Genomic DNA, 14,068 nt, shown 5'->3' on the forward strand with positions numbered 1-14,068 from the left:
CTCTTACACACTTTAATCTCTTTATAAGTCAGCTTTATTGCGTGGATCTTTCCCATTCTCCCCCCACTCTTTTCCCAGCAGCCCCCCTGGTGGGCATGCAGCGGAAGGACCTCACACGTGTGATTGTTGTTTGCACGTATGGGTGATTTTATTTACACGTGCACGAGGCAGGTACCAATTCCATTGCCAATTCCAGTGTTTTCTTACTGTTTACTTTGAGCAGTTTAATTTGAGAGTACTGATTCACTTTAAATACAAAACTCATTTTCATACTTGCAGGAAACATTTGAGCCTTGAGTGGAAGGCGTCTGTGCAGACCTAGGGACTGGCTGTGGGCTTAATCTAATTTGGTAATTAGAGAGGAGCGAGAAAGGAGCGTATTCCATCCAGAACAATTACAAATCGCTCGCAGATGGTTTCAGCAGGATGCAAAAATAACAGGTTCCTCCCAGCTACAACACGTATCCTACGGGCTCCTGGCTGTGCTGTGACCTGGTGTTTGTCTGTTTGAGGGAGGGGCAGTCATTCCTAAAAGGAGCTTTTTAACACAAAGTGCGTTTGCAAAAACTTCAATATTTCATCACCACAGATCTTAACACCTTCCCTTCTTTGGTGAGACTTTGTTCTCATTGTGAGAACACACACGTGCCTGCTACTCGCAGAGTTCTCTCTTGGGCCTGGCGTCTCTGTTCGTGTGAGATTTGGTCTCCAAACACACTGTGATTCCCACCATGTGGCTGCCTGGCTGTGGCTGCACACTCTGGTCCTCTGCTCTGGGAGCTGCCGGCCCCAGCTCGAGCCCTGCACAAGCACCGTACTACAGCTTGTCTGTTCTGGGACGCACAGCTCTCCTCCTTGCAGCTGCCCAGTGACTGGAGCATGAGTTCTGTTACATAAAGGGCTCTGGGCTGGGAGCGCTGTGTCAGAGCGCGGGAGGGGAGGGGAAGGGAGCATGGAAGGAGGAAGCAGATCCAAGCAGGCTTCCTCTTCTAACAGCCCGCCTCACAGCGCTGCCAGAGATCATAGCAGAAACTTTCTTGGTGTGCACTCAGAGATGGTTGGTTTAAATACTTGTATGTAATTTAAATTGATGTACCCTTAAAATAAATTAAAAAAAAAAAAAACAAAAAAAAAAAACCAAAAGCACCTGGGAATGCCCTAGTTTAAAACATACTGAGACCTAAGTTTTTGGTGAGCAGTCTTCCTTGAGTTGGTCGTGGTGTGTACCTGACACCTTCTAGTTGTTGCTGTGGTGCTTACAGCTGTTCCTGCTGTGTGTGCAGTGCCATGTGTGGTGTGCAGGGGACAGGGAGAATGAACACTCTACTCTTCCTCACAAACACAATTAACTTTGAGAGCCACTGTGACATATGCATGTCTCCAAAGAAGTCCTGTTTTCTTAGCACTTCAAGGAGGGTAGCGCTGGGAGCAGAGCTCTATGAGCTTCTGGCAATGGGTGCAGGTCTGTGCAGGGTGCTGCCCTTGGGTGCTGGGGACATTGCTGAAAGGGAGAGGCTGCATGGGAGAAGCAGTGTGAACAGTTTGTGTGCGAGACTGTGGTCAGTGCTGGGTTAGGAAGTGCCTTCGAGGCAGCAGCAGGCAAAGAATGGTCACATGGGGCTCACTGTTGGGGTGAGCTGCTGGCTGGGGTTAGGCCGTGACTGCAAGCAAGCAGCAGCTCTGGCACTGGCACCAACATTACAGTGCATGCAGTGGCTTCAACTCACAGTTTGTGCTTTGCTGTTCTGGTACAGCTTGCTGTGTACCTTGTCACAGAGAAGTGCGTGGTGAGGCTGGGTTGGGCCAGCGTGCAGCTCGTGCAAGACTTCTGAACTGCTGGATGCTGTTGGTGTAGATGGGGAAGGCATTGAGTGGTCTTAGAGGGTTTTGAAGGTGGAAAGAGGAAGCAGTTGGATTTCCCAGTGCACACAGGCATTTGGAAGTTTAAGAAAATTAGCCCTACTGCCTCTGGATAGTTTGTTACTGTTAGAACAGGGCTATGAAGCTTGATAAGTGATCTCGTGGTAGGGGTGCTGTTGTGGGGCACTTTGGCTTGGAACTGCTGAGTCGCCGCAGCCAGAGGGCTGTTTTCCTGGAGCTAACGCAGGCTTTGCTGCAGTTAATGTGTTTAGAGCTTGAGTGTTCCTGTTAATAAACAGTTACTTCAGATGGGCTGAGCAATGCATAGCGCACTCCAGTGTGTAGGCCTGCAGCACTTGGCGCTGTGCTCCCGAGCGCTCCTTGCAGCCTGTCCGTCTGTGCCGTGTCATCGGATTTTCTAATTACTGTAAATATTCTGCAGGTGTTTCAAATGCACGTTTATGGTTTCAGAAGGACGCAATATATCGTAGTACATGTGCTGAATCAGTGCTGCCATTTTGCACTGTCGCTAATTACTCTGTCTTCCACTACAGGTTGCACAGAGCATTGAGGATCATCATCAAGAAGTAATTGCTTTCTGCAGAGAAAAAGGTTTCCATGGTTTGGTTGCATATGACTCCGATTATGCATTGTGCAACATCCCGTACTATTTCAGTGCCCATGCCCTAAAACTGAGCCGTAATGGGAAAAGTCTCACAACAAGCCAATACCTAATGCATGAAGTTGCCAAGCAACTGGACCTGAATCCAAATCGCTTTCCTATTTTTGCTGCTCTTTTAGGTAAGTGAAGTAATAAAGGAACTTCATGCTAGTAGTCAGACTTATGATTTCAGTTGCTATTAAACGTTTTAAAGCGTGCATGATGTGACAAAGCATCTCAGCAAAACCATGCCTGTCTTTTAGTCATTCTGGCTGTTCTTGAGGTAGGATGCAATTTGTTTTTTTTTATTTTTTAACGAGGTCAGGCAGATGCCAGATTTGTAGCGACCTGTGAGTGATGCGGACTGTGGCTGTCTGGAAATAGGAGTAGGAAGTAAGAATTTTGCAAAGCTCTGCCTTGCCAAAATGTTCTCAGTGCTGGGGGCGGAGAGGGGAATTCAGGACACTTGGTTCTACTGGCTCTGATCTGCCGTAGCACACAGGGTCTGATTTTAATAATACAGTTTTCAGACTGGAGAAGTGTACTTCCACATCTTCAAAATAGTGTATTTGAAGTGCAGATTTTTGCATTGCAGGGACTTCTCCCTCTCCGGATAAATACTGAATGAATATGACAGCTGCATTAGAAACTCAGTAAAATTCAGTAGATCACCACAGAAAGTCCGAATGATCAGCCTCCCTCTGCTCCACCAGCTTTGTTTGGATAGTTCTTTAGTCCTCCTGCTTTTAAGGCTAAGTGGGGCAGGATTTTTAAGGACCACAGATGAGGCTTACTTGAGTTTCACATCTCTGCTGAAATGGGACGGTTTTAGCAGGCTGTATTGCAGTGCTATGGCATAGTGGTTGGTCAGACAGTCTTGGATGGAAGAATGAATTAATGGCTAATAAGAGTTCACTCCAACGAGTAAGATTTATTCCTAAGAGTATTTTGACTTCATTTGGGTTAATAAACACAGAGTAGCCATGTTGCTGATCATGTGGAACTGAGTAGAGAAATTGAGCAGAAGGGATTTTCGTTTTGTTTTCTCCCCGACTTGGTATTTTGGTGTGGGTGCGTGATATAAACATGTCTTATTTGAAAGCTGCGGATGAGAAGGGCTTATGTGATACTGCTTTAGCATCATGATATTTTAATAGTCTTTAATATTAAGTTGTTTCTAGCGCAGGCAGATACTTTCTGTGTGGGAAGGAAAGGAGCAGAGTTGTCTCAGAGCAGAAAAGCCGCAGGTGTGACTAGCTGGAGCTGGGTTTTGTTAGTGTGATTTTTGCCTATTGAGAGCTGTTACCTGCTCTCCTGGCTGTGGGGAAGAGTGGCAGATGATTGGCTGAGCTGCAGCTTAAAACAAAAGCTGCGTAAATTATACTGCACTCCATTATTGCTGGGCTTTGTTTTGGATTCTATAAATAAGTTGTTGAATGCCAATTCAGTGAGTAAGAATTACTGTTTGAAAAGCAGTTTCACAGTTGCAGATATGCTTTAGAGAATTAATTTGAAGTATGTGTTAATGATGTTATTTTAACTTGTGAGAGCCTTACAGTTGCTTGGCCAGTTGAGCCATGTTACATTAAATGTTGTGGAAAAAATATACTAGTAACTTTTTTTGGAAGGTTTTGAAACTTTCTGGAAGAAGCTTCTGAATATTTTTTTCTTGATGTCTTACATTTCTATATGCTTGTAAGAGGAAAAAAAACCCTGGGTCACTTCAGATCATTAGTAGAGACATTTTGTAGCTTTTTTTTCCCCAAATAGGTACAGAGGTTCAGAAAGCAGTTCAGATGATAGAAGTTTAGCTTTGTGTGTTCCTTGGTGTGTGCATTCAGTATGAGTAAGCAAAATAGAACAGAAGATATTCAGAGTTCTTATTGCAATGAGCAATTTGGTATATTAGTGAATGTTATGAAAGCTAGGTATTCGGTGATATAAATAAAGTTTGTGTAAGCTAACAACAAACAGGTACTGTTTGATTGGAAGTACCAGCAATGTTTCTCAACTTTGACATCCGTAGAAATAAAGTAACTTGTTTTTTTAATGAAATATTGAATGCATATTTGCACATAATTGTGCATAGTGTGCAACGTGTTAAGCAGGCTGGCTTATTCAGATCTATTATTTTATCTATCTGTCTATCTGAGGACTTGAGTGTCTATTCTGCCTATGTTCCCATGGCTTCTTTGGGTGTCTTTAGAATGTTGTGAGTAGAATGAAGGAAGGCACAATGGGAAAGCATAACTGCGCACTTGATTACATGGGAAGGTGTATGCTCTTCAATTCTGGGCACAAGGACACGACCTACTGCTGGTGCAAGTGGTTTGCTTTGGAATAAATTAATGTATTCTGAAATAACGGCAGTGAAGCTGCTGGTTTAACACTTAACAGTTATGCAGTGGTGGACAGAACTGTCAGAAGAGCACTATCGATATTCAGCCTCAGGTCTGCAAATCACTTTCCCTGTGCAGACACAACTCAACTGCTTGTTTTCAGGTACTTTCTTGTCATTAACTTAAAGGGTGAAGAGGTGAAAAGTCCTGAAGGATTTTGCCAAACATTCAACAGTAGGAGGGGCGTGTGAAAGGGTGCCTAAATGGGCAGGAAAAGAAAACGTTCTTGATAGCAAATTCTTTGGGATTGAGTTACATTTCTGGATACCATGTCTGTATGTGAGTATCCAGCTACATGGTTTGGTGAATGTGCCAACCAGGCGGATTTTTAAAGGAAGGGTTTGTTTATTAGTTCTAATAGGTTTTTCCTTCTTACAGCTTCCCATTTAAAGTTCTACTCCCTGTTGATGTAAACAGGGAGCTGACTTTGGTTCTTTTGTAATTTTTGATTCAGGTACCTAAGAATTGTTTTAAACAAAGCAACAAAAGAAAGGTGAGGGGGGGTAATGAAGAAAAACAAACAGTGTGAGGTTTAGGGCTGTACATCAGTGAACTCTTTAAAAAGGGCAGTGTAATTAGTTTCTAGTTGCTTTAAAACAACAACAGCAAACAAAAAATTAAGACAACCTAAGGCATACATCATAATAAACCATTAAAATGGGGAAAATCAATATATGTTGAGGTTGTTCAGCCAGGTCAAGAAATAGAGGTTGCTTATATAACGTTGATCTCTTTCCCGCTGTGGCAGTACTTTGTAACATGTGTCTGGGTGTGTAGCTCCTTGTGTAAAATTTTAGAGCCACTGAAGGTAAGTACAGCATCACCTGTGACCTGAGCGTGGAAGATACTGCTGCGCTTCAGCATACTGAACTCCAAAAGCCTGCACATTGTGGGAGTTGATCAAATGGTCAGACTGTCAAATATGTGTGTTGGAGAGGATGGCATTAACTGAAATGACAGATGGAGACCAAACAGGATTGAAGTTTTGGTAGAAGAGAGAGAAGCTCTGACTATTTTAAGATAATATTAGAATCTGCAGGAGTTGCCATTAGTTAGCACGAAAATGTGTAATGGCCTGGCTGTAATTGATTTTTCCCAGACCTGCATTATGGTGGCTGTCTAATCCTACCTTGATTAGATTAGTAAGAATCTGACTGTTACAGAAAAACCTGTTGAATCTTTCTGAGGTTTCAAGTTTAGCTCCTAATAAATAAAGATTATAATGTCTTCCTGCTGGAGACCTTGGGAAGAGGTGAAGTACTACTGATTGGACAAGACTTCCCTCTCTAGAAGATACCCTCTAGCCACCAGACAGTGGACAGCTTTCTTAATTTTCACGTGTTCCAGAGCATTAAAAGCAAATTCAGATATTTTCCAGGCAAAATATTAAGAAAATTCTTGTGATTAATTTAGCACTGTTGCATTATTTGAGTTAGGTGTGAGCTTGAGATGTAGTACAGACTGGAACGCAGAAAAAAAACCCAAACCATGCCACCTACAAGCGTATTGATAGCAGTGGAAATTATACATTCACTGCTCATCTGCTACTTTGTCAAAACCAAGCATTGAGGATATTTGTAAGTTTTCTACCAGAAGTACAACAATGTGTTCTGTCTTGTTCTTTATGAAGTTTGGAGTCACAGACACTGAACTCTGTCAGAGGATGATTAGTTAGCCTTCAGTTAATTCACGTGTTCAAAGTGTGTCCTTCTAAGATTTTTTTTTATGAACATAATGTGCTCTCCAAAACAAAACAGTCTTTTAAGTGATCTTCCATGTGGTGTGAACAGTCTGGTAGTTAAGAGCTATCATCTTTGCTCATTGGGGCAAGTAAGGAAGTTCCAAATCACTTTGATGCCATCAGCCCAGGCTCTTGTCTGACTTAGTAGGTCAGTAAAAGAATCCTTAGGAACTGGGGTCCTGCTGAGTGTTACTGGAGCTGCTGGTGTTGCTGAGGGCTGGGTAAACGTGCCTGCTGTGTCATGGAGCAGCGGCTCTGATGTGCATTGCTAACAGCACGTGCTGGGATGCAGGATGGGCTTTCCAACTTGTTGGGGAGCAGCAGAGTGTGTTTGTGTACCACCACACCTCAATTACGAAAGCCCTTTAAGGATCCTCTGATGAGATGTGCCAGATGAGGTTGGTGCCGTGTGTTGTATTGGCTCTGCTGCTTCTTTAGGTGACCTGGGTTTCCTGAACGGTGCTCCTTGGACAGAGGGAAGTGTGTTTTGTGGGAGTGGCAATAGTAGTGAGGCTTTTGTCGAGTAACAGAAAGATACCTGCAGGTTCAATCCCTTGTTGATAAACATATTTATTGGGAACTGAGGACTGATTGCAGATTTGTTTGACTGCATGTAGAATCAGTATGTAATATTTTAAGGTGCGTTTCTGAAATAAAGCTCTGTATTTTTTCTAGGTAACCATATTCTACCTGATGAAGATTTGGCTTCATTTCATTGGAGTTTACTTGGTCCAGAACATCCACTAGCTTCACTTAAGGTACAGTTTTATGTAACTGCTAGCAATTAACTAAAATCAGTCATGACAGTTAAGCAGAGCTGTGTAATAGATTATTACTTTAGATGTTTTGCTAGTACAGTGAAGATCAAGAGGAGGCTTATTCAGAAAGGCTCAGGTTAGCCTGCATGGCTCATGCAGATTTTTGAGTCACAGCAGCTATGCAAAGCTCTTGTTCTCAGTCATCCTCTGGTGTTCCTCTCTGTTGACTGCAGAGGATACCTGGGGTGATTAGCCTTACCAGGCTAAACTTTGCCTTTGTGATCTCCCTCATTGCCCTTCAGCTACGTAAGCTGTATTCCCAATAGCTTCACTGAGTGGTTTCACTTTGAGATGTAGCTTCTCTCTGTTTATTTATTATTTTTTTAAAGGAGAATATTTTACTCTAGTCATGTTCTTCAGCCATCAAAAATAATTAGCAGGGTATCTTCCTACTAAATTATATTCTGCTAATCTGAGTTTATGTGTAATTGTCAGTTACCTGAACCTGTTAAATTAAGGTGGAAACATACCAGTGTTGGTTGTGCAAGAAAATCAATGTGTTCTGTCTTCAGTAGGTTGGTTTTTTTTGTTTTTTTTTTCTAAGGCAAGTAGCTTGTCTGATGCTCTTAGTTTACAGTAAGTCTGTTCTGCTGCTTCATCAAACTTGCTTTGTGCATCTGCCAAGAAGCTATAAGAGGGAATGTGGACACGCTGAGAATGGAGTAATAGTGATCTTTCTTTTTCTCTTCCACAACAGACACGTCTTTTTCTCTTAAGGTGTTCCATATAGCAAAAGAATTTGCTTTTTGTAAATTCTGTAAGCTTTTTTTCTTTTGTGACACTTCTAATGTTTCCTAAGCACTGAAAAAATTAAACTTATTTTGCTCAAGGTAGAACTTAAAAACTGATTCAAGATTTTGAGCAGATTTTTTTAAAGGCTTTTGCATGCATTGCTTAGCAAATAGCTGTGACAATTTGATGTTACACTCATCCACTTTTTTGTTACCACTCCTGATTTTAGGAAGGCGTCAGCATGTCGTGGTCATAAAACAATACAAACATGCACATTTGCCACAACCTTCTGATATTTGAGGTGAAAAAATGAAAGAATGAAGGATTGTGTCTGTTTTCATTTTTGTCTAGGATGGGTAAGATGTGGGACTGCTCTCAAGGTGCTTGATAAAGCTTTCAGATGTGTAGGGTATTTTCTTGAGTTTCAGACTGAGTAGATGCGTATTGTAGGAAGTTCGGAGCATGATTGCAGAGGTCTTTTGAAAAGCCTTCTAAATGCTTACTGAGCTACTCTACTAGAATGCAAATTAGACTTTGTCATCTTTGCTTTTGCGTTTACATTTCCAGTGAAAGCACCGATTGAGTTTTTTACCTGACATCCTAAGGAAATGAAAGTTGTTTCCTTAGAAATCATTGGGCTGATTTAGGCAGTCCTCCCTTTGTTTAATCTCTTGACCAATGATAATCAGATTTGAAAGCAGTTCCCATCTGCTTGTTGTGAGCTCTGTGAAAGCTGATACGTTATTATTGATGAAAAAGACCCAAATTATTGCCCTTACTGAGGGAAAATGCTAGCACAACACATTGCTTCGTTTCACAGCAGCTGGCTGGTCAATTATTAAATGCATAGCCCCAAACTAGCTGCAGCATTACTGTCTCCTGACTGATGTCCATGTCAGAAGAGTCAAGGAAGCTGGGCTGAACAGAAATGGCGCCAGTCTCCCATTTAGTTACTGGTCATGGAACAACGTGGGTTTTTAGCTTCAGTTTCAGCTGTACCTCATGGTTTGAAATCATAACTTGCTTCAGTAGGTCTTCACTCAGTTTTATTTCATATGATGTTTCTCAGTGATGTCATTACATCTATCTCTGTGGAGATAGCTTTTGTTAATTGCAGATGTACAGAAAACAACTCTGCTTCTAAATTTTATGGATGCTTAATAAAACTTGAGGCACATTTTTAACTTAAAGTTAAAGAAGCATGAAGTAATTTCAGTACAGTTAAAAATCACAAGCTATCATGAAAGTTAGAAAGGGGTGGGAATTAAGGCCTATACTGTCAATTTGTGCTTTTTTTTTGCCTCTACCTAGAGTTTCTATTAAAGATTTTGCAAACCCAGGGCTCTTACTCCACACCTCGTTCAGCTCATTTAGTATTTAAAAATCTTACTGTTGCATAAACATTTTAACCTTTTATATCTAAGTATAATATTGAGCATCAGCGCTAACAGTTACAGTTCCTAGTGGTTGATTAGTTGCTTGTCAGTGAGATCTATGACAGATAGTAACATACAGTTTATTTTCTTCATTTCTTCTCAAACTTTTTTTTTTAATGAGACAGAATGGTTCCTCTTCCTAGAAGAGAAGCTTTACTAGTTCATCAAGTATGAGATTACCAGTCTTCACTGGTAGAAAATTGGCTTGTCTGGCAGAGTGGAAATGAGCCTGTCAATGACAGCATCTTATGGCAGCAACTGTTGTAAGGTGCCAACAGCAGCAACAGTTCTATCAACAAATTCAAATGAGGTTACTTAAAATTGAAATGAGAAGAGTTGTTAGAACTCCTGAGAAGAAATTTGGTTGTTTAGACCTGGTCTGGAAGCTAGCATTGTACTGTGTGTTATCTGTGTGCTTCAGGATTTATTTTTGAGAGATTTAGAAAAAAAATTTGCTTCCTGTTCTGGAAAGCTTGCTACAGGGTGAAGCTACAAAGTCAGTGTATTTTTGCATCAGAATTGAATTAGGAGGAACAGTTCTTATCTCTAGAACGAGTTGGTGTTGATCTGGGAGAACACAGCATCAGAGAAATGCAAACTCTGTATATACAAGGGAAAGGTAATCTTAGAAATGAGCCTTAGCAAACTTCCCTTTTTGGAAAGAGAAGAATATGCAGGGAAACTGTATGAGATGGATGTCTTCATTTGTGATGGATTATCTTCCTGTTAGGATGGATTTGAAAGGATGGATTTGCTGAACTCTTTGGCAAGCCCTTGATATGCCCACCATACAATTTATCAAATCTATTTTTACCTAGCAAAATTATTCTGTCTAATCTCCTTGGCTGCTCAGTACAGGGGCAAAAAGAGATGCTTCCAGAAGGCCATCCAGAAATACTCAGATTAGGCTGCTTCTGTGAATTGCTCCAGGTTCTTGTCTTTCTCCATCGACTTCAGAGGATGTCTGCCAGAGGGAGACGAGTAAGCTGAGTAGGTGCTTGGTGTGCTACAGATCAGATGCAACGCTTAAAATGTGCTTAAAGTGTTCTCATGCTGAACGTGAAGGGTCATCACAATGGTGATTCAGGCTGGAAAGGGCCTTGAGAGGTCATCCAGTCCAAACTCCTGCTCAAAACATGGTCAACTTGAGGTCAGAACAGGTTGCTCAGTGCTTTACCTAGACTTGCCTTGAAAACCTCTGTGGTTGGAGATTACACAACTTGTCTGGGCAGTCTGTTCCACAGCGTGACAATCCCCATGGGAAGAATGTTTTTCCTGGCACAAGAGCTGGACCCATCTTGTTCTCTCTGTGCCTTTTATCTGTTGTCCTTCTGCAGCGCACAACTATGCAAAGTCTGTGTGCTTTTGGTGGCCTTTTAGTGGGTATTCGAAGGCTGCTGCAAGGTACCCCCAAAGCTTTGTCTCAGCCAGGCTGACTAAGCCTCTGTCCTTCAGCCTCTTCTCACAAACCAAGCTCTCCAACTCCTTCACAGTCTTCATGGCTTTCAGCTGAGCTTGTTCTGCTTTCCTGACCTCAGTCTCGTACTGGGAGCCCAAAGCTGAATGCGCTGTTAGGGAGGTGATATAATGAGCTGCAAGGAGCAGGAACCATCCCAAGATTGGTCAGCTAGCTGTACTCTTGGGATGCCGGCCTGGCCCCAGCTGCCCTCTGCTCTCTGCCTTGGTGGCTCATCTTTGGTTTGCCTCAGGCTTCCATGGCACAGCTCCAGCCTGCACAGTGACCAGATGCAGTGCTTGCTTTCGTACTTGCTGAATTGCTTAAGGTTCCTGGTGGCCTGTTCCACTTGCTTGTCTAGGTCTTCCAGGATGGCAACTCAAGTTCATGCTGCTGTTCAGGAGTGTCACGCAGATCCTCTTATACTCTATGTGCCTGTGTCATCCCTTGAGTTTATGCTTGTGCTCTTCCCTTGTATTTAACTTTCACAGGCTGAGACAAGATGCAAACTGTTTGGATGGGATCTCAGTAGAAATTACTACACAAAAATAACAAAACCCAGATAACTTGGATTCCTCAGGTCTTTAGCCTTTTCTCTCTCCGATGTAAAAAACGTTCCCTGTGTGTCATGGCACAGTAACTAAACAAAGTCTCTTTTTTCAGTGCTTTGAAAATAAAAGTAAACTGATTATCTGTTTCCAGCAGCACAATGGTAAATGCTAGTACTAGTGTTGATTAGCCTCTCAAGTCTTTGTGGCCAGGAGATGGTGGCAACTCTAGCTGTCCCTGAATGGGGAAGTTTTTCCAAGTGTAGCTTAAGTGCTTCCTACACTATCCTAATAATCCAGCGGAGTTCTGTCTATGTGAGCCGTTTCCCTTCTGATAATGCAGTTTTGCAAGTTGATTTTGTCAAAACAAAGGCTTTTTAAAAAATGTCATCTTTTAGCTTCGAGGCTTGTAACGTTGCTCTCAGCCTCTCACCTTGACAAATACCTTTGTAGGATTAATTTCCTCTCCCAACTTAATTCTGCACTGGTAGGTTGCTGGCGATCCTTGTCAGCAGTCCTTCATAAAATGAGTCTTTTCAGAACTAGGCAAATGCATTTTTCAGATGTCACACATGTTGAAGGAATGAGGTTAGAAAATGTAATCTACCTGCATGTTTGCCTTTTCAAAATTCGTTTGTCATGTTGTTTGTATGAAACTCTTCTGTAGATGAGAAGGGAAAAAATAGCTTCTATGAGGAAGCCTAAAAAAACCTGGGGAAGTAGATTCTGATTTTGTTCTGAAATTCTTTAAGTGCAGCTAGCAGCAAGTTTGAACAATTAACAGATTTTCTGTGAATTTTACTGCTCTCTTATTTTTCCCATACCTAATAAATGCCTAATAATATATTTTAATTCACACATGATTAGAAACTCATTTCTGACGCAGTGCAAAACTGAAATTTTGGATTGCTAGAAAATTCTAAAATGAGTAGAAATCCTCTTACTAATGGGAAAGTTGATCTCATTTCTCCACTTTTCTGTTTTGGTTTCTGAGGAGCTCACAGTACGTTTCATTTTGAAGGTGTTCTCACTTATGGACCAGGTATCTTCTAAAACAGAGAAAAAGAAAAGAAAAACCAGATGTCTGAAATATCTCAAAATCTGTAATGCTGTGAATCTGCACTTTAAGAAAGCCTCACATCAGGAGTTGAGAGTGTGCCCCACTGAGGTCCTCAAGCTGTTGTTTTAAGAGCAGCTATGGTACACATAGTGAGCCTTTAATTCATCTCACTTGAGCTTTGGACTTGCACAGCCTGAGCTGAATGTCTGAGTGTCACAGGATCTTCTCTTGATGCAGTTTAATGTTTTAAAAATACTGCTATACTGGAAATGACATAAACCTGATGGTACTGCTTATTCTCTGCCATCTGAATTCTGAAGCAGACATTGCAAGAACACTTAGGCAGTAACGTGGGATTTCTCCAAGGTGCTCTGCAGAGAGCACATCTAACGTGACACAGCCATGTTATGACTCAGCTGCCTTAGAGATGTGTAATTGGTGTACAAATAAAATGGTAGGTGTTCCTAGAACAGCTTGCAGATTGGAGCAAAAATCCCTTATCAGTCATTATCTGTAAGCTTATGTGTGAATGTGATCTGTGTTTGGGATTACTCTGTATGTTTGGATTGCATGCCACTGGAAATTTAAATTTACTGTCTGCAGAAATAAAAATAATAATTAAAAAAACTGTTGTGCCACTGACTAAACTAAATCAGACTGTTCTTCGTTCAGGCTTATAAAATGTGGAGCTCATTCCAGGCAGAGAATGTGCAGATACAGAATGAATATCTTGACACTTCTAGAAAGTAGACAAGGGGAAGGAAATTAATACGAATGGGAATCTGAGCAAAATTTCCATGGTCTAAATATTAAAGCAGTGTAAGAGAGTGCATAATAAATGATCGAATACAGGCAGAGGAGAAAAAGTAATGTGGAAGACTGCATATGAAAGAAAAAGTGCTTGTGTTGTGGATTTCAAGTTGTGAAGCTAAACCTAGTGAAGTGTTAATAGGAATTCTGCATAAACATTTCTGACAAGGCTGAATTGCAGTATTTTTAGTAAAGTGTGGTACCTCTGTAGAATGCAAGCAGAAGGATTTTTTACATTTTCTCGTATCTAAAAACTAGAACTTGTAAGCAGTAATTGTGACCTCTCAGATCTTGAATCTCCAGTATATTTGAAGCGGGCAGATAAAAGTTAAAAACCTAGCTGCCTGTAGAGCTGCTCGTGGAGCGCTCCAGAATTGTTCCAGACAGACATTTTAACAAGCTCCTTAGGCATTCCCTGAAATGTAGGGCATGCAGTTGGAGGCGAGGCCTTTCTTCTGCCCACTTTGCACAGAGCAGCGGGGAGGCAGCGACCTGCCTACAGCGAGCGGCTCTTGAGACCCAGCTCCAGCACAGCCCACAGCTTTTA

General features: G+C 41.7%; 1 protein-coding gene across 1 annotated transcript in view; it reads left to right on the top strand.

Annotated features, from left to right (window-relative positions):
• FAM120A (family with sequence similarity 120A) overlaps positions 1-14,068 on the top strand; it is a 49,366-nt gene that overhangs the window by 1,945 nt on the left and 33,353 nt on the right. The window contains 2 exon segments of the mRNA XM_042880469.1: positions 2,415-2,661; positions 7,337-7,419. Of these exon segments, the coding sequence (XP_042736403.1) occupies positions 2,415-2,661; positions 7,337-7,419 (330 nt within the window).

The sequence above is a fragment of the Lagopus leucura genome, unplaced genomic scaffold, assembly GCF_019238085.1.
Source record: "Lagopus leucura isolate 7727_CA_CO unplaced genomic scaffold, USGS_WTPT01 Super-Scaffold_100026, whole genome shotgun sequence".
NCBI lineage: Eukaryota > Metazoa > Chordata > Aves > Galliformes > Phasianidae > Lagopus > Lagopus leucura.